Below are 19,972 nucleotides of genomic sequence, written 5' to 3'. Positions count from 1 at the left end.
CAAAAAAAAAAAAAAAAAAAAAAAAAAAAAAAAAGCCTGTTCAAATATTACTAATCACCCAGCTGGGGCTGACTCTCATTTGGTGAGACCCTGTCAGACTGAAAAACTAAGGGCCGGGGAGATAGCTCAGCAGATTAAGCACTTGCCTGGCAAGTGCAGGGCTCTGGGTTCAATCCCCAGTGTGTGTGTGGGGGGGGAGGCAGTGTAGCTCCATGTAACGGGCCTGGGTTCAATATCCAGTATTGTGTAAAACAAAACAAAAAACCTATGACAAAAGTAATAAAACTCAAATCCTAGCTTAGAGTATAAATGTAAATACTGTGTGAGGGTTATACGACCCAGTTCAATTTTTTAAACAGAAATATGTAGCTAAACTATGGGACAAATACTTATGTTACAGGATACATCAGGGAGATTTAAATGGCACCTGTCTAGTAAGGGTACTTACATATTTAAATTACATCAACTATACTGTTTGAAATGAGAGGGAAATCAAGCTGTGGCATTAGATAAAACCCATTAAAATAAAACTTAGAATAAAACAAAATTGTAGAACTATAATGTAAATTGAAGAGAAATACCTAATTTGTAACAATGCATTTTAGTCTGGTTGTGATGGTGCATGACTGTAATCCCAGCACTGGGGAGGCTGAAAATAGGAGGATCATTAAGAGTCCGAGGGGCCAGGGAGATAGCTCAGTAGAATAAGCACTTGCCTGGCAAGCGCAAGGGCCTGAGGTCACATCCCTGGTTCCGCAAAAAAAAAAAGAAAGAAAGAAAGAAAGAAAGAAAAAGAATCCGAGCTGTGTAGTAAGACCCTGTACCAAATATATAAAAGAAAAAAGAAAAAAATATATATAAAAAAAGAAAGCACTTTAAGCCAGGCATGATAGCACATATCTACAATGCAACATTTGGGAGGTTGAGGCAGGAGTTCAAGGTCATCTTAGGCTGTAGAGTGAATTTAAAACTAGCCTAAGTTACACAGTGAGACCCTGTTTTTTTCTGTTTGTTTTTTTTTAATCACTCTACAATTTTCAACAATAATTTGGTCTGGAAAGAGTATATGCAAATAAATAACTCACTGTTACAATTTTAGTATTTTTCATTCTCAAATGTACTTCCTGGCTACTCCATATTGGGCATTAGAAAACCCTGCTTCACTGAATAAGACTCTCCTTGATTTAGACAGTCAACATAGACTTGACTGAAAGTTCTTTGCCACACACTCTGTACTATAAACCACCTAAATCTGGAAATGCAGCCAGTATGCCATTTTCATTATATGAATGTAAAGATCACAGGGAAACAGAGCATGGTGCTGCACACCTGTAATTAGCACTCCAGCAGGCTGAGGGAGGAAGAACTCAAATTTGAGCCCAGCCTGGGCAACTCAGAGAGATCCTGTCCTACAATAAAGTGTGAGGATGCAGCTCAAGGCAAAGGTTCTATGGTTCGATCCCTAATATCAGAGGAAAAAGGAGTATGTGTGTGTTTGTGTGTGTGTGTGTGTGTGTGTAGAAGACATTGTTACTGTTGCCATCATTAGCATCATCACAGGGTTAGACTCATTTGCAGACAGCTATCACAACTTAAGTTACCTCAGCATGGTGTGCACGCTACTTCCCTTAGCTCTGTGGGCTGAAGAAAAGCCTTCAAAGGTACAATGGTGGAACAGCAGCTGTCACAGCAGCAGACAAACAACACATACACAGCAAAAGACCCAGCAGCTCCTACAAATTACCTCAACTGTCTGAGGCAAGGACAGCAGAAAGGGACTCGGAATTCTGTTCCACGGGTGAGAACTACAACCTCAATGAAGGCTATAATTGGATGCCTATCCACCATGCAACCCAATAAAACTACTAAGAGAGAAGACTATGTTGACAAGAACAATCCTGGAGAAAGAAGACGATGGGGGCACAGCTAGGAGGAAGCCACAGACCTCAACTGCCCAGCTATCTCCGATGCTCTGAAGAGTACAGACAGGTACTAACAAAATAGATCCTTTGACCAAATGCTACAAGTCAGGAGAAAGGGGAAAGAGTGCATTCTGGATATGAATGCAAACTCAGGTGTCAGATATGTGGGCTACTGGGAAGCTCAAAACAGGAAATCAATGCATTAAATCTAAAGTAAGTCTACCTAGTAAGGCTGGAGAGATAGCTCAGCAATACAATGCTGGCCAGGCAAGTACAAGGTCTTGAGTTTCATTCCAAAAGAAAAAGGTACCCTAGTGAATTAAAGATAAGCCAGAAAATAACAGTCACAAAATGAGAATCTACAACTAAGAACTGAGAATTACCTGACTATGCTGAGATGTATTCAGTGATGCTTATACTGAGCACACATAAGCTGCTTTGAAGATTTTAGGACTTCAATATGCAAGCTTCAAGAAAAAATTCAATGAAATTTAAATTATAAATGCACATGCTTCTTTTTTTTTTTTTTTTTTTTTTGAGGAACCAGGGATTGAACTCAGGCCCTTGTGCTTGCCAGGGAAGTGCTTATTCCACTGAGCCATCTCCCCGGCCCTGCACATGCCTTTTACCATTAATTTCAGTTCCAGAAGTCTGTTCTATAGACTTACTTGTACATGTAAGTGCAGAAAATTATTCATTAAAGCACTGTTTTTTTTTAAATTTAATTTTATTTATTTGTGTGTGTGTGTGTGTGTGTGTGTGGCCAGCTCAGCCCACCAGGGGGCGGGGCTGGTTGGCATGTGGTGCTGGGGGATTGAACCGCGGTCCCTGTGCTTTGCTAAACTTGTTCTCCGCGGTCCCTGTGCTTTGCTAAACTTGTTCTAAGTAGGTGCTTTAGACCACGGAGCCATCTCACCAGCCCCTAAAGCACTGTTTTTGAGAAGCAAGACTGGAAATAACCCCAACATCCTTCATTGGTAGCAGGTTACAGTTCACATAAAAGAATACTAGGCAAGTGTAAAAAGAAATACTAAGTTCTCCCAGTGCTGATAAAGAGAACAAAGCCATGTGCACAGTATGCTGCTTCAGGAAAAAAACAGGCAGGCACAAGGAAGAGGGAGTAGGAAACACCATGTATCTTCTTGAACATGTATCAACTCTGTACGGAGAGTATAAATTATTCCAGCATGATGGGAGGAATGAGGTAAGGGAGCAAGAAAGGTTTTCTACTGTATTTTGTCTTCTAATTTTTGAGCCATATGAATTAATGTCTAACTTAATAAAGGAAAAAAAAATGAGGGGGACAGATTATTCTTTCTCTGAGGTGGCCAGGCTAGACAATTAGCTTCAGTACCAGTCATAACATCTGAAATGGTTCCTGGTGCTCCAGTCTCTAGCTGAAGTGCTGCAGTTTAAGTATAAATCTGAAATGGGCTTAGGCAGGCACAGGGACCAGGGTTCAATCCCGGTGTGTGGCTGGCTGTTCCCCCAGGGCACGGTGAGAGACCACGATAGAGACTGGGTGTGGCAGCACTTTAATCCCAGCACTTGGAAGGCTGAACACAGGAGGATCACTAGAGTCTGATCTGTGTAGTGAGACCTGTAGACCCTGTACTAAATACACTAAAAACATGAAAGAAACATCAGATGGTTATCAGCTCTTGTAACTTCCAACACATCGAGAAACCTGTAATTAAACAGACTGTTAAAAATGGAACTCGTAGCTGGGTGCAATGGTGCATGCCTGTAATTCTAGCTATTCAGAATTCTAAAGCAGGAAAGTTACAAATTCAAGGCTAGCCAGGCAATTTATTAATACTCCATCTCTAAATTTTAAAAAAGTATACAGGGCTGGGGACATAGTTCAGTGGTAGAACACCCCTGGATTCAATCTCCAGTACCACATATACAAAAAAAGACTGTGACAGAAGAATTGCCAACTGGACATCATAATAAAATATAATCACATTTCCCATTTCTGAATGACAAATCAGGTAATCTGCACATTGTTCAAATAATTCTTAGGGGCCGGGGAGATGGCTCAGTAGAATAAGTGCTTCCCTGGCAAGCTCAAGGGCCTGAGTTCAATCCCCGGTTCCAGGAAAAAAAGATAATAATAATAATAATAATTCTTACTAAGTCTACAAAGGTCTTATGACAGAAATTGATCAAAACTACTTGTCACCAATTAACAGTTTCTTAACTCATGTACCAAAAGATATGTCTTAATATACATAAACACATATTAAAAAGGATGCTTTGATTTGCATTTCTGTGTTTTTAACTATTTTTCATTAGAAAAAAAAATTCTTCAGTGCTGAAGATAACAAGTTAAGACCTTGTGTATGCTAGGCGAAGTATTCATTCTACCACTAAACTACATCCCATGCCCTGAATTAGGGTGTTTTTATTTTATTATTATTTTTTTTAATATGTATTTGGAGCCAGGGAGATAGCTTAGCAGCGTAAGTTCCTGCCTGGCAAGTGCAAGGTGCTGAGTTTGATCCCTGGTACCAAAAACAAAAACAAACAAAATGCAACAAAAAAAGATTGTAATCCTAATATGTATTTGGCATAGGGTCTCACTACGCAGCTCACACTCCTGATGATCCTCCTGTTTTCAGCCTTCCCAGTGCTGGGATTACAGGTGTGCACCACTGCTCTTGGTCTTGGGGGCTGGCTCAGTGTGCCTGGAGCAGGGCCGGCACAGCATGTGGTGCCAGGGATGGAACCCCAGTCCCTGAGTGTGCCTAAGCTGGCACTTAGTCTGCTGAGCTATCTTGCAGGCCCTCTGAATTTGGATTTAAAAAAAAAAAAATTAACATAATCACACCGAGTCTAATCTACATAGTGAGACCCTGTGGATCTGGTACTAAATATATAAAACAAATAAGAAAACATAAAATGAATAGTAAGCTCTCCAATCCCCCAGATTCTCAATTTTTTTTTTTTTTTTTTTTTTTTTTTGTGGAACCGAGGATTGACCTCAGGTCCTTGCGCTTACCAGGGAAGTGCTTATTCTAGTGAGCCATCTCCTCGGCCCCCCAGATTCTCAATTCACTGAAAACAATTTCTAGAATTTCCTTAAAACATAGTTATATCAGCATAAACCTATTTACCCTTTAAAAAGGACTAATCATCATCTGTTCTCCAATTTGACTTTTTATTTAATGATTAGCAAAAGGTTCCTGCCCTCTGCAGTACCCATCCCTCTCCTACCCTACATCTGCAGTCAGGGGCCTCAAATACTCTTCAAATGGAGTCCTTGGTGATTAAAACTTTCCCATAAGATTTTTGGGTCATCATTAGTGTTAATCTCAAAATTAGTGGTTGGGCATGGTGGCACACACCTCTAATTCTAGCACTCATGAAGCTGAGGCAGGAGGATCACCGAGAATTTGAAGTCCACCTGGGCTACATACTAAGTTCAAGACCAGCCTGAACAGAATAAAGCAAGACCCTGTACACTATGCTATAGCAAGACACAAAGAAAAACAAAAACAAAAACCAACCAATCAACAAACAAAAAAACAACAGTAATTCTTCAAAATAAATGAAAAGGTCCAGGGTTAATGTGAACGTTCTTAGCCGGCCTACAAAGCAAGAAACTAAATGACTTTTACCTGTTTGTACAGGTTGTTAAGCTATAGATACTTGTGTATCAAATAATACAGTAGATTAATAAGGGCTAGAAGTTTTAAAAATCTTTTCCAGAAACTTAGAAATCATAAATAAAATGCTGCTGTGAACAGATTGTACAACACACATATTTTAACAGTAACAAAACTCCTATTTGAGAGGATGGTGAGATGGCTCAGTGGTCTAAAGCACCTACTTAGAACAAGCTTATCAAAGCACAGGGACCACGGTTCAATCCCCCAGCACCACATGCCAGCCAGCCCGCCCCCTGGTGGGCTGAGCTGGCCACACACACACACATAAATAAATAAAATTAAAAAAAAACAAAACAAAAAACAACTATTTGACATGTAATTTTTTTTAAATTAACTCTTCCTATTTATACAGTATAGTAAAAACTAAGTCCCTTTTTGTTAAGTAACCACACCAAAACACTTTATCATTAAAATAACAACTCACTATGAAGCCTGTTTTTAAAATTAGTATTGCCTTGGGCTGCCCAGATAGCTCAGCCGGACTAAAGCACCTGCTTAGGCACAGCACAGCTGCCAGGGTTCTAACCCCCTGGGGTCATGCCGGCCCCACCGCCCCAGGGCACCCCGAGACTGCAATTGAGACTGGGCGTGGTGGCACATGCCTGTAATCCCAGCGCTTGGGAGGCTGAAAACAGGAGAATCACTAAGAGTCCCATCTGTGTAGTGAGACCCTATACACCCTGTACTAAATACAAAATAAATTAATTAAATTAGTATTTCCAGTATCTCTGAGATATTTATTTGCAAAATGCATTCACAGTAAAACACAATAATGAGCTACTTTAGGGTACAGAACACAGTATGCAGAGGCTGCATTTGATTAGTGATGCACAGTACACCTAAGAAACAGCTAAGGTTGGCTGCCTATGTGGAGGGAAACAGGTAACTCCAGAAACTGACAGGAAAAAGGCTTTTTTTTACTAAGTATTCTTTTCCCTTTTTGGGATTTTTAACATTACCTGTTCAAAAATTATCATCATCATCATCATTATTATTATATGAAGAGGAGGAGGAGGAGAAGGAAGAAGAGGAGGAGGAGGAGGAGGAGGAGGAGGAGGAAGGTGGGGGGATAAGATCTTACTGCGTAGTTCAGGCCAGCCTCAAACTCACTAAACAGCCCAAGCCTGCCTCAAACTTACAACCCTCCTGCTTCAGCCTTCTGAATGCTGACTGGGATCACAGATGTACATCACAATGCCCAGTAATTTTTTTTAAAAACTTGAAAAAAACAAAACCTTTCCTTTGAACAAAAAATTTCCAACATTTTCTTTTACCAACATTTTAAGTATTATCACCAGTTCAAATCAATTCTTAAACTGCTTTCACAGGGCTCTCTTCCTCTTTAAAAAGGGATTAGGAAAAGTAAAGGCAATTACTAACTCTCACAGATCTGAGCTTGGATAGAAAAAAATACACTTTGGAAGAAGCTGATCTAGATCTCTGTGAAACAAATCACAATAGTTTCCTCCAAATACTCTAGGCACAGTTAGTTTTTTAAAACTCTGTATTGCTCTCTGCCCTGAAAGGAAGACTTGGACCATGGTCTAACATATAAGGCTTTGGTGACCTTACCTCACTGCCATTTGCCCAAACTATCTCACCCACTCACCTTGCAATGAGTCCCTGTGTCCAGCTCTGCGTGACAAGTCTCCCTGTCTACCCAGTCTGTAGTATCCAACTCCTTTGGTTAGATAATCTGATTCTGAATGATACTAGCACTGGTGGATTGCCTGGTCACAACACTCAACTCTGGTTCCAAAAGACAGGAGCAGCTTCAGCCACTGCTGTTATCACCCTAGCTAAGTAGAGTGCTCCACCCATAAGCACTGAAATATCTGTTGAATAAAATAAAGTGGAAGAGCTGAGATTGGAAACCAAGCCCAACAAATCCCCCAGGACAGGATCACACCATCAGTATTTACTCTCTCAGAATCAAGAGAAGAGGGCCAGTGAAACAGCTCAGCAGACTAAGTGCCTACTTAGGTAAGCACAGGGGCCAGGGTTCAATCCCTGGCACCACAGCCACACAGGCCCTGTCCCCTAGGCGCGCTGAGCTGGCAATGGAGTCTGGGCGTGGTGGCGCACACCTGTAATCTCAGCACTAGGGAGGCTGAAAACAGGAGGATTACTAGGAGTCTGAGCTGTGTAATATCCTACACACACACACACACACACACACACACACAAAATATCAAGAGAAGGTTGCCTAAATTGTGGTGGCCCAGTGAACATACCAAAACCAAACTGATTTTGTCAAAATTATTCAGACAGGTAAGTCTACACCTCCAGACCTTTATACTATTTGTGCTGTTCCCTAATCCCAGAAAAATATCTCTTACTAGCTCCTTTTTTTGGGTATTTTTTAGGAAGGGTCTACATGGTGTCCAGGGTCTCACTACTAGATCGGACTCATAGTGATCCACCTGTTTACAGCCTCCCAAGAGTGGGGATTACAGGTCCCTACCACCACACCCTGTCTCATTTGCCACCTCAGCGTACCTCATGGGTGGGGCCAGCACAGCAGGCCCGGGGATTGAACTCCAGCTCCTGCACCTGCCTGCTGGCGCTTTAATCCATAACTATTTGGCCGGCCCAAATTAGGGAAGGATTTTTTTTTTTTTTTTGGGGGGGGGACTAATTTAGGCTGCTTAAAGGCAGTTCTTGTGAGGCTTGTGGACCTGGGGATTAAACCGCAGTCCTGTGCACCTTACTGCATTTGCCCAAGTGGCACTTTATACAATTGAGCTATTTGGCCAGCGCCCTCACCATCTTCTTTTCAATCCTCTTTTTCAACCGTATGCCACAGTCCCCCAGGAGGCTTCTCAAAAATCCTTTCAAACAAGTTCAGCACTTATCTAGTGCCTCACCATGCTTGGTCCCTTCCCTTTGAGGTCACACCTGGCTTTGCCTACCTGGCCAGAATGTCTTCATACCACCACTCATGAAGGGAGAGGCTGCACCTATCTAAATCTCCAGGTCCATACCACATTGTAACAAATACTATCTGAGTAAACAATCTTGAACAGAATGACCTACATTGTGAATATTTCTAAAAACTCTTTTCTATCTTTAAAAGAAAGTCCTTTTCAAGGAACTTTATCCTTTAGGTATAAATATCATGAAGTACAGGTTAGTTAAGTGGGAGAGAGAAATGTACTTAGGGCTGCACTGCCTAATACAGTGGTCACTAGTCACAAACGGCCACTTATTACAATTTTTAAAAATTTAAAATTTAGTTATATGTACTTAATTTCACATGTGGCTCCAGCACTGGGCAGTGGAGAAGCAGAACACATCCACTCTTACAGAAATACTACTAAATGACATTGATCAGTATCATCTCTCATATAAGGGAAATGTCCAAAGCCCCTTTTTTGGCTGTAAAGAAAGAATCCTTTTTCTTTACACATCACATTTTTTGTCAGTTGAATGGATCCTGAAGTGGGGTACAATGGAACCCAGTTAGAATCCTGCCACTGTGAAGACTGAGGCTGGAAGACTGCAAGTTAAAGGGCAACCAGGGTAACTTAGCACAACCCAGTTTCAAGGGAGAAAAACGGTTCTCTAAAGATTTTTCAAAGTAAATCTAACTGTATGTAGGTCCTGCTTGTCAAACAAAACCTGATTCCCATAACAGAGGAACCACCAAAGTGACAGAAAACCAAAGGTATAAGATCAATATCTTATACCTTTGGTTTATTCTCAAAAAAGGTTATTTAAGATACAAGGTGTAATATAAGGAACTCATAAATAAGAAGGAAATTGTGTTGTCCACCATGGGACAACTTTTATCAGTAAAAATCCTAAACTAAGCCAGGCATAGTGACATGTACATAATTCCAGCACTTGGGAGGCTGAGACAGGAACCCAGATAGGAGCAACTTAGTAAGACCTTGGCTCAAATAAAAAATTAAACAAGGGCTGAGGATGTAGTTTAATGCCAATGTCCTGGATTTAATCTCTAGTAGTGAAATCACACCTGAAATATCTGGGAGAATGGGAAAACTGTAACTTTCAAAGAACTTCCAACCATAGAATCTACAGGAAGGGGATATTAGGTTTCCTGGCACTTCTTACAACCAATCAACCTGACCAAACTGGACTGCGATCCCAAAGCTATTCTTCCTAATTCTAGTTTCTAAAAAAGAACCATTTTTATAATATTTCTGTGCTCACTTTTCTTTTTACTCTAAGTCCTAACCTAAGTCAAGTCCTTGTTTTGGAACAATAGCCAGAAAAGACTACATTTAATTAATTATCAGTTTCCCAATAAAGAACAGGCAAACTAAAAGAACAAACAAAAAACAGGTAAACTGAAAGCATAAACCTAGTAAACTAAGTCAAACAATTTTCCATTCTGTAGAATTTCCAAATCTTAGCTCTTCTTGTTCTATTTTATTTTATTTTTTTTACAAACTGGAAACCAAAACACCACCAACCCTAGAACTGGAAATGAAACAAGCTAGGGGCCAGGGAGACAGCTTAGTAGAATAAGTGCTTTCCTGGTAAGTGCAAGGGCCTGAGTTCAATCCCCGGTTGGGGGGGGGGAGCAGCAGCTTTCCCTTTACTGTCATAGGAACTTTCCCCTCTGATTCTGGGTTAGTCTATTACCTACATTATCCCAAACCTCACTAGCTGAGAGGTAGGTGAATGAACTCTATTAAATAATTTTTCCCCTGCAATGAATAATAATGGCTGCCTCAACCAGCCATAGACCAAGCATCACAGTGCCCAATATGTACAAAGCTAATCAAAGTGGACTGTAGAGCACAGTTGGGGAAATGTCCCTTTTAGAGATATCATCCCCCTTTATCTCCTCCCTTTCTCCAACCACACATGTACACTGGTACTCCTCCACACCCCCAAAGTTCCAATGTGAAGCCCCTGACCCCAGTCAAAATGGCAGGGCTGAGAAATGGGCTTCTGTGTCCACTCTGGGCTGAAGCCAGGACTCCCTTTTGAGTACCACTGCTGGCTCCTAGTATAAAAAGCTCTGACATTTCCTTCAACTCTGAGTCATGCTTAGATGGTTCTACTTTTAATCAGGTGACAAATACTCAAAATATTTTAATCCAAAGGAATTGGGTCAAGCTCTTATAGTCCATAATTGTCAAAGCAAACCCTAATTATTTGACAGATTTCTGTAACTCCTGAGTGTCATCATTCAATTTATAATAAAAGACCAAAATCTGCTCCACAGGCTATCATAAAGAACAGCTTGCTTTTCCTGCTATTTCACTGGACACTCTTAACTATAAAGACTATAAAGTTAAAACATGTGTATGTATTGCAGTTTTAATAACAAAAACAGGGTCAGCTAAATAGCTCAGCAGATTATAGTGCCTGCAAGCAGGCGCAGGGGCTGGGGGTTCGATCTCCGGGTCTGCCATGCTGGGCCCACCCCCAGTGTGCGCTGAGGTGGCAAATGAGACTGGGCGAGGTGGTGCGCTCCTGTAATCCCAGCTCTTAGGAGCCTGTAAACAGGTGGATCACTATGAGTCTGATCTAACAGTGAGACCCTGAATACCCTGTAGACAGTTCTTTAAAATTAAAAAAAAGGAAGAAAAACAAAACAAGGTGAAATTTTTGTATTATTGAATTTTCATTGCAACAGAATTGTACAATTCTATTAAGTTGCTCATCTCCTGTGACTAGACATTTAAGAACCAATAGTCAATTCAGGTGCTGCTGTAGGAAATATCTAGTGTACACACTAAGGTACAGGTATATTAGAATGGCAAATTGAGATTTTCAAAGAGTAGCAGATGGACAACTACAGCTGGGAGAGGCAAATCAAATGTAGGCAAGCAGTATTCACCATTTTTTTATGGTTTTTAAGGATGTTTCAACTAAATGTACTTTTGATCAATGAAATGAAATGGGAAATGTCACATAGGGTGATACCCAAATTATTCTTAAGGGTATGCCTAAAAATGAGCACTAGCAAGATAGCTCCATAGTCTAAAGCACCTGCTTAGGCAAGTGTGCAGGGACCGCAATTTAATCCCTGGCACTACATGCCATGCAAGCCCCACCCCCAGGGTGAGCTGAGCTGCCCCCCCCCAAATTATTAAAAATGAATTGAACTTTGAGACACAGAACTAAAAAATATAGCCATTATTCCCTAAACTTAGAACCAAAAACACCCTAAAGTTGGTTTTTTGGCAACAGTGATTTTCTACAGAACTAAGAACATAACAATGTACAATGTATTGATTATCGAAACTGTCCTATTAATCAGCTTTGAAACTGTCTCATTCGTATTTGTTTCTCAATAAAATTAAAATTAAACAAAAAGAACTTTTAAAAGAATGGGAATACTTTGCTTTTTTGTGCCATCTACAACCCTTTGTACCTGTAAGTGTCCTCACTTGGAGTCCTTCAAAAAGGTCCTGGAGAAGGTCATATAGGTTCAATGGCCAGGCTGAACCCTCTCCTGTGGCCCTCTTACAGCACTCAAGCAAAGCAGAATATATGAAAGCTTAATTCCCATAATTGGGTAGTGGAGCAAGGGCTTATGTTTTTCAGTCAAGGTGATAACTTTCCTGAAAACTGAGTCTAAGACTGGACGTGAAAGGGTGGATCAGTTCTCCAGTTAAAACAGGATCTCTGGACAAGCCACATCAGAGCAAATGGACATATTCTGAGATGGGATGTACATGGAGGGAAAGGCCTATACAGAAGGCCATGAAGGGCTGGGGAGATGGCTCAGTAGAGTAAGTGGTTGCCTGGCAAGCACAAGGGCCTGAGTTCAATCCCTGGTTCCGCAAAAAAAAAAAAAAAAGGAGGGGTGGCTAAAAATGTTTCAATCCCCACAACTACAGAATGCCATGAAGACAGGTAGGCTTCCCCAACTGCCTGCCTGAATTCAGTCATAGTCCTTTTTAATAAGGACTGTGACAGAGCAGCGAGGTCCATCAAATTACTTAGCTCAATGTCCCTCACCTCCAACCAGTCACAGTCTGTCTCAGCACTGCCGCAACCTGGGCACCATGCTTTGGCTTCTATACACATGGGTATTCAGGAAAGAGCAAGGAATGAACGCAGTCCTCTTATAAATGTCCTTTTCAACTTGGGCATTTTCACACTTGATTACATTTTGTATTCTTTTCTCAAGTTTTCACTTTTAAGTCTTGTTAACATAGTTCTTTCTAAGCTACTCAAAGGCACTTACCAGAATCCTCTGTATAATACTGCCTAAAGGACATCTCTAACTGAATTCTACTACATACAGTCAGGAACAGGAGCACCTAATTGTTTGCTGCTTAAATAATCCATATAAAATATGCTTCAAAATTATCAAGGATTTTCAAAATATATAGCATAATTTATATTTTTATAATTTTAAAATTTCAGTCATCATATTTCTAAAAGTACAATTGAAACAGAAGCAAGACCAATAGTATTTATTACAGAATTCTTGTCAATGTATCTGGCGAGAGGCTACAGAACATGTATGTCTACACACAGGCTTCATATAAACACATACAGTTATTATCATTTCCAGAATTATAAACAAACAGTCCAATTAGATTAGCACTCCCAATAAGTCCTAGAATGACAAGGCACAGCCACTTTCCCTGGTAACTACCATGTCTGCTCCCTGTCACTAATCATTTGCTTCTAAACATGCACTTTACACACATCACCTCAGTCTACCCTCAGGTGCCCTTTCATAAAAGAATCATTATTGTTTCCATTTTCAGGTAAGGAAACAGGCTCAGCAACCCAAACTTGCTTGTTAAGGGTACCAGGTACAGAACTCAGGATTAAGGTAATGAAGAACAAGTCCAAACAGTGATGGCAATAGCTTAAAAGCAAAGTCTAAGGAGAAAACTATGAGACTGCTGAAGAACAAAAACTGCATAGTCCTTCACCTATTGCCTCAAATATTTCCTGAGAGCCTACTATGCTAGGCACTATGCCCAGCACAGAAGGAAGCTATGGGAAAGCTCTACTGGCTCAGACAAAGTTGCTCATTATCTAATTTCATGGGGAAGGGACAATGAAGGCTGGAGGTGACAAATGAGCAGGAATAAAAATACTTTTTGGGGTCACCAGGCCAGCAAAAAGCAAAACAGCTAGCAAAAGAACATTAAAAAAAAAAAAAAATCTCCTTATGAAATTATCTAAAGTTTTGTTAAACTTAGCTGATTTTAAATACAGCACATAAAATTGTTACAGAAAAATAAAGAGGCTCCCACTAAGAAGTATTCATCTCAGGGCCTGGAAGATAGTTCGGGGGCCTAAGTGCCTGCCTGGCAAGTGCAAAGCTCCGCCACCTCCTCCCCCCAAAAAAGTATTTATGTCATACCACTCTGCCCCATCCACCATCCCTGCTCCTTTTCTTCCATCAAAGTGCAGGCCTGCACCTAGTAGAGGCTCAAACTAGTTGTGCTGTTGCTGTAAAGGTCCAGCCTGGGGCAGCCATGGCAGCCTGGTACTTCCAGCTGGCTGCTCAGAGCATGAGTATCCCCCAATCACACATCAGGGTCAGCAAGCTATGCCTATTGGGCCAAAACTACTGAACACCAGTTTTTCTCCAAGTTTAGTGGGTCATAGTCATGCCCATTTATCTTCACAGTACCTGTGGCGGCTTTCTTGCCAAAATAGCAGTGTAGTTTAAAAATGAAATTTTGTACTCCCTGGCCCTTTTTAGTCTAAGTTGCTGATCTACATACATATTACATTAAAAAGAAGTTTTAGTGCTAACAAAGTTTGGGAATGCTGCAAACTTTACCTTCTCTCCAGGACTTAAAATCCCCAGCAGTACAAACAGACACTGAAAAATGTGCACTAAAAACCCTTGGCCAGACCAATCTCATTTGAACACAATGTTTTGCTTTTTTTTTTTTAAAAAAAAACATCTTTTAGCATGCCCTCTCATTTTTTGGAATATACCCCCAAGTGCTTGTTTAAGACAAAGACATGACGTCCTCACTAACGTGATTCCAAGAACTAATGTTTACATATTTACAATAAGGTACATTTCATCCCAAAGTAAGACATACTTGCACCAAACCATTTAAAAGTCTTTTTTTTTTTTTTTTGGCGGAACCGGGAATTGAACTCGGGCCCTTGCGCTTGCCAGGGAAGCGCTTATTCCACTGAGCCATCTCCCTGGCCTGTCTTTTGTTTTTAAGAACAGTAAATAAATATACAGTCAGCACTACTAAGGAACCAATGACTAACCTTAAAAGTGTAAATACAGACAATCTAACAATCAATTTCCAAACGCAAAATTAAATTCCATGGCCATTCGTTCCTCCACACACTTTTTTTTGAGAAAGGGTCTGGCTGTCAAGACTGGCCTTAAACTATGTAGCCTAGGCTGGCCTCCAACCCTTAGCAATCCCACTTTAGCCTTGGGAGTGCTGGGATTACAGGGTATCATTTTCAATTATTTTCTAGAATTGACAACCACACTTTTTTTAAAAAAAAAAAAATAGGGTCTTACTATGTACTTAAGGCTGGCCTTGAACTAACAGCTATCTTTCTGTCTCAGCCTCCTAGAATGCTGGGATTATACAGCCATTGGCCACCATACCCAGCCAGCTTTTTGGTTGGATTTTGCTTTGTTTTGTTTGGGTACTGGGAATCAAACTCAAGACCTTGTGCTTGCCAGGCAAGCAGTGAAGTGGCTATCTCCCTAGCCCCCCATCTGTCGTTTTAAGACAGGATCTTACTACGTAATTCAGGCTGGCATTAAACTCACTTTGTAGCCCAGACTGGTCTTGAATCTGCAATGATCCTCCTGCCTCAGCCACCCAAGTGCTAGGATTACAGCAGTGCACCAAACCCACCTGGCTCCTCCTTTTTTTAAGACAGGGTCTCACTATGTACTTCAGACTGGCCTGTGAACTCACGGTGATCCTCTTTCTTCAGCCTCTTGAAAGGTAGGATTACAGGTATAAGCTACCATGTCTGGCTTCAAATCCCAATGTTAAGCAAGGATTCTTAATCTTCTGATCATCCTTCAAGACACCCTTGCATTGATTCACATTACCATCATACCTGAGAAGGCCTCACTTTAGCCACATTCTCCCCTTACCCAATTATTCCAAATCCACACATAGGCAGACAGCAAGGCAAAATCATGGAAAATCCTAACCCCAGAAGTAACTATAAAAACTTTCCTATTTAGCCAAGACTTAAAGAAAAAGAAAATTACTTGACTTTCTCAATTATCCTCTGTGCAATAAACAGGAACATGAGCCCATACAATTTAGACAGGTAATGCCAATAGGGAACAGGGGGTTCTACCCCACCCCGCATTAGGAAAAACAGACCTTGCTTCCCCCTAACCCAAGCTGGTTAACCAGGCTTCAATTCATTGGCTATAGTGATGCTACTGAAATTTACCAAGTATCCCAATCTCCTGGATGTGTGTGATTCAAATAAATTTGGTGTTCACTGATGCAGACTTACAAAATGTTTTGCGATCATTTTTGGCTCTGAAGTCAGGTTCCTCACCTAGAGAACAGCAGTAATAGTGTCTTCTCTTCCCAGCCTGTGGATGGTGTGATCACACAGGTGCAGAGAAAAGCACTCAGATCTATAAAATACTGCACATGTAACAGATTATTTGGTAGTAAAGATATACTGGTTGGTTAATCATATGCAGAAGCTATCTTTAAATATACTATATTGCATTTAAAGGTACCCATGACTGGGTTCAACACAGTCCCAGTTACTCTGGAAGCTGAGGCAGGATTTTTGTTTGAGTTCAAGGCCAGGCTGGGCAACATAATAAGACTCTTGAATTAAATTTTTTTTTTTTAAAGGAATTCAAACACAAAATGTAGCCCTGACTGTTTAGGGCCACTTATATACAATAAACGATGAAACATACCTAGGCTCCATATTCAGAAAATAAATTTTAAAACCTTTTAAATAGTTTGTCATGTACAGATTTTGTCATAATAAAGTTAATCAGAAAAAGAATCTACTACTTGCTTAGATCTTTTTTGTTTTAATGTATTTAGTACAGGGTCCACAGGGTCTCACTACACAGATCATAGTGATCCTCCTGTTTTCAGTCTCCCAAACTCTGGGATTAAGGCAAATGTCACCATGCCCAGTCTCAGTCAATGTCTCAGCCAGCACAGCACACTGGGAACTGAATCCCGGTCCCTGCATCTGCCTAAGCGGGCGCTTTAATCCACTGACTATCTGGCCAGCCCTACTTGTTCAGATCTTTATTTTTCTTAAGAATTGTTCCATCATGAATCCCTACTGTTCAAATGACAGTAATATGCTGTTTTAACTTGGACATATTAAATAAAGAAGTTTCCAAACATACAATCAACTATATACTGTGTACTGGTAACACAAAGTTCCCACTTCTTACAAAGGTCCCAGAAAAACTATTTAGATTTAAGGCTTTAGTATAAAACAAAAACTACTCCATCAACATCTGATAAGATCAAACTCTGTATTGTTCTAGGACTGCTGTTAGTAGGGTGACAAGTACCATCTCTTGTTGTCCTTCTTTGAGACACATTCTCTTTCTGCTATACTCTCACCCTGCTTTCAATCTGTCACTAATGACAACGTTATTTATCATTCAGTGCTTCCTGGCCTTACTAAAGCAATCTGCAGGCAGCACTCTAGCTATTAAGCTCCTGAACATCAGGAGAACTCTAGTCTCAGCCCACTACCACCTCAATACACACATCTGAGAGTAACTGCTGGCTCACAGGTCAATCCCTACAAATGTGCCCACATCACAGTAGTCCACGGTACTTCTCTGTTTCTCAGGCTCCAAGGCATCCCTCTCCTAACAGCTCAGCTCTTCCCAGGCTCAGAGCTACCTTCCCTTAAATTTGATCATGTGCATCACACACACACCTGGTACAACATTCTCTGGAAGTCTGAGACACTAAAAAAAACTGAGTCACACCAACATTACTCGTAGGGCTTTCTGTCCCAGCTAACCAAAGCTCACCAAATGCCTTTACTCCTTTAAATATTTTTAATACTTTAGTCATTTATTTGTTTAACTCACATCTCTATCTCATCATTGGCTGTCTTTGACCAGACTCCAGGCAAGATTTCACCTTATTTAATGTGTCAGATAATGATCCTATCCTCAGTAGCTTATACCAATACATCTTCACAAAAGCCGTGATGATAGTTTTACATGTAACCAAGGACTCAAATATGATCATCATTTTACTCTTTGGATTTATAAATAAAAACCTGTTACTCTTTGTTCTTCATTTGGAAAGAGTGAAAATGCCCTTGTGTTTTTCAACAGTCTGGCAAAGACAAAAAACAACAAAACTGGCAAGGAAGACAGAAGTACTTAAATCCTTTCTGATAAACTGTTATGATTAAGCAGCAAATTAAGTGACTATGTAAGAAAAACGACCCCAAAAGGCCACCCTTTGAGCTCCATCTTGGAAACCGCTGAACATTTATATACTGTAATACAAGCCTTTTGGTAAATGTTATTAGTTTGTCCCCTTTTCTTGACAAAATCTACAATAACTTCAGTTAGTAACAGCAAAGATGAAAAGTCATTCAAGTTGCCTGTTTTGTACAATAAGCTTTAAGGTTGAACTTGCCTGGTATCACGTCCATTTCACACAATTAAAAGGTTCTCTTTTTCACTTAAACATGGCAAGATTAATGAAACAATGGAGAACTGTTCTGCAGAACAGCATTTAATCTATTGTTTCTACACTTCAGTAAAATGATTTTAAGATTAATGCCAAACTCAGCTTTTATCAATTACAAAAAAAAGCATCAGCGACTTTTCTACATAAGAATCATTTACTCCTTCCCACTGTTGAGCAAATTTTAATTCAACTATAGAAGAATATCCATATTTACACACTGCCTTTCATTACTAGATTCCAGGAATTATATTCAAACTGAAGCCACAAAATTCAAATTCCGTTTCAACAGGACAAATAGATTTTTAATATACTAGTGGTCAGCCACAGAAATATTTCCACAAGTTGGACAGCTGTGTCTAGCACAAGCCTGAAGGCAGCAATGTAATTCAAATTGGACCCATTCATTAGAAACTGACTTTCTGATGCTACCACTACAAAAACTACTGCAGAAATACTACCTGTAGTGAGATGGTAATGATCAACAGCAGCACCACATAAACTTACAGTGCAAAGGAGAACTTAAAGGAGGAAATACAACTACTTGGTAATCTTATCATAAAACCCGATCTGAAGAACACCTAATTACTGAATGAACAGTAAACTCTTAAGACATCCCACAGATTATTTAAAAAGTTTCCAGGGTACAGCCAGGAGTGGTGTCCGGAGTGGTGTCAGTGGTGTCGGACACATGTAATCCCAGCACTTGGGAGGCTGAAGCAGGAGGATCATTGTGAGTTTGAGACCTTCCTGGGCTACAAAGTGAGCTCAAAGCCAGCCTGAACAGCATAGCTGGACCCTGTCTCAAGACCTAATTAATTAATCAATAATTTCCAGGGAAGCTGTTTAATAGAGATTTAGTCTGTATCCCGCTAATTTTTTTGAAAACTGGAATGCCTACATTTTTAACATAATTTTTTGTACATCTACACTGTACACACAACATAAATTCAGGGAGACTGCAAGCCAGATGTCCTTAAAAATATCTGCTATCTAACTTTCTTTTAAAGTTACATGTAAATGAATCACACCACAACAACTCTGATGACACCTTGCTAACGAAGTTCGGAGTTCTGGAAAAGGAAAGACTAGGCACCACCACCACCCCACCCCCCCGCGCACCACCAAAAAAGTTTTCAAAAAATTACTGCTAAGCGTTTTCCCAAGGAACACATCTCGAAAAACTTCTCAATCACAACTTACAAGGCAGTGGCTGCCGAGTGTCCTCTGGCTGCAGAGCCTTGGACGGAGGTACCGCTGCACCGCAATTTCTCCCGGTTAGCCCCGAGTTCCCCTCTGCTGTCATCCCCTAAACGGGTTGAATCCCCACTCCACTTTTCCCACCTTGGAGCGCCCGGGCTCGCCACGAGCAAGACTGGTCCCCGCCAGAGACGCGCACAAGATCGGGCACCCTACTCCCAGGTTCCCGCAACTCGGCCACGAAGACTTCCCCCCGTCGGCCCCCAGACGCCAACACTGACAGCGCGCGGGGCCCCCGCCTCACCTGTGCTGTCATTCGCCGAGAAGCCGGGCGAGCTGAGTTTGGCTCGCTTGGGGTTGGGCGGTCCGTCCAGCAAGTTCTCGGCCATCTTCACCTGCTCGCAGAAACAGCCCCGGGCGCGGGCGGGGGTCGGGCCAGCGGCAACGAGCAAGCAAGCGAGCGCAGGATGAACAGCAGCACGGCCGAGGCGGCACAGGCCGGGTGGGGGAGGCGGCGGCCAAATCTCAGCCTCAGCAACAGCGCCCCGCAGCGCTC

The 19,972-nt window shown here is 41.1% G+C and overlaps 1 protein-coding gene across 2 annotated transcripts in view; it reads right to left on the bottom strand.

Annotated features, from left to right (window-relative positions):
• The window catches only part of Crebbp (CREB binding protein), a 153,586-nt gene extending 133,620 nt beyond the window's left edge, over window positions 1-19,966 (bottom strand). For both annotated transcript variants that reach the window (XM_004627820.3, XM_023711344.1), the window contains exon 1: window positions 19,721-19,966. In XM_004627820.3, coding sequence (XP_004627877.1) covers window positions 19,721-19,805 — 85 coding nt within the window. In that variant the 5' untranslated portion in view covers window positions 19,806-19,966. The remainder of the gene's footprint in view (window positions 1-19,720) is intronic.
• Between the last annotated feature and the right edge of the window lie 6 nt (window positions 19,967-19,972).

The sequence above is a fragment of the Octodon degus genome, unplaced genomic scaffold (assembly GCF_000260255.1).
Source record: "Octodon degus isolate 3935 unplaced genomic scaffold, OctDeg1.0 scaffold00021, whole genome shotgun sequence".
Lineage (NCBI taxonomy): Eukaryota > Metazoa > Chordata > Mammalia > Rodentia > Octodontidae > Octodon > Octodon degus.
This window is presented reverse-complemented; position numbering and strand designations above follow the sequence as displayed.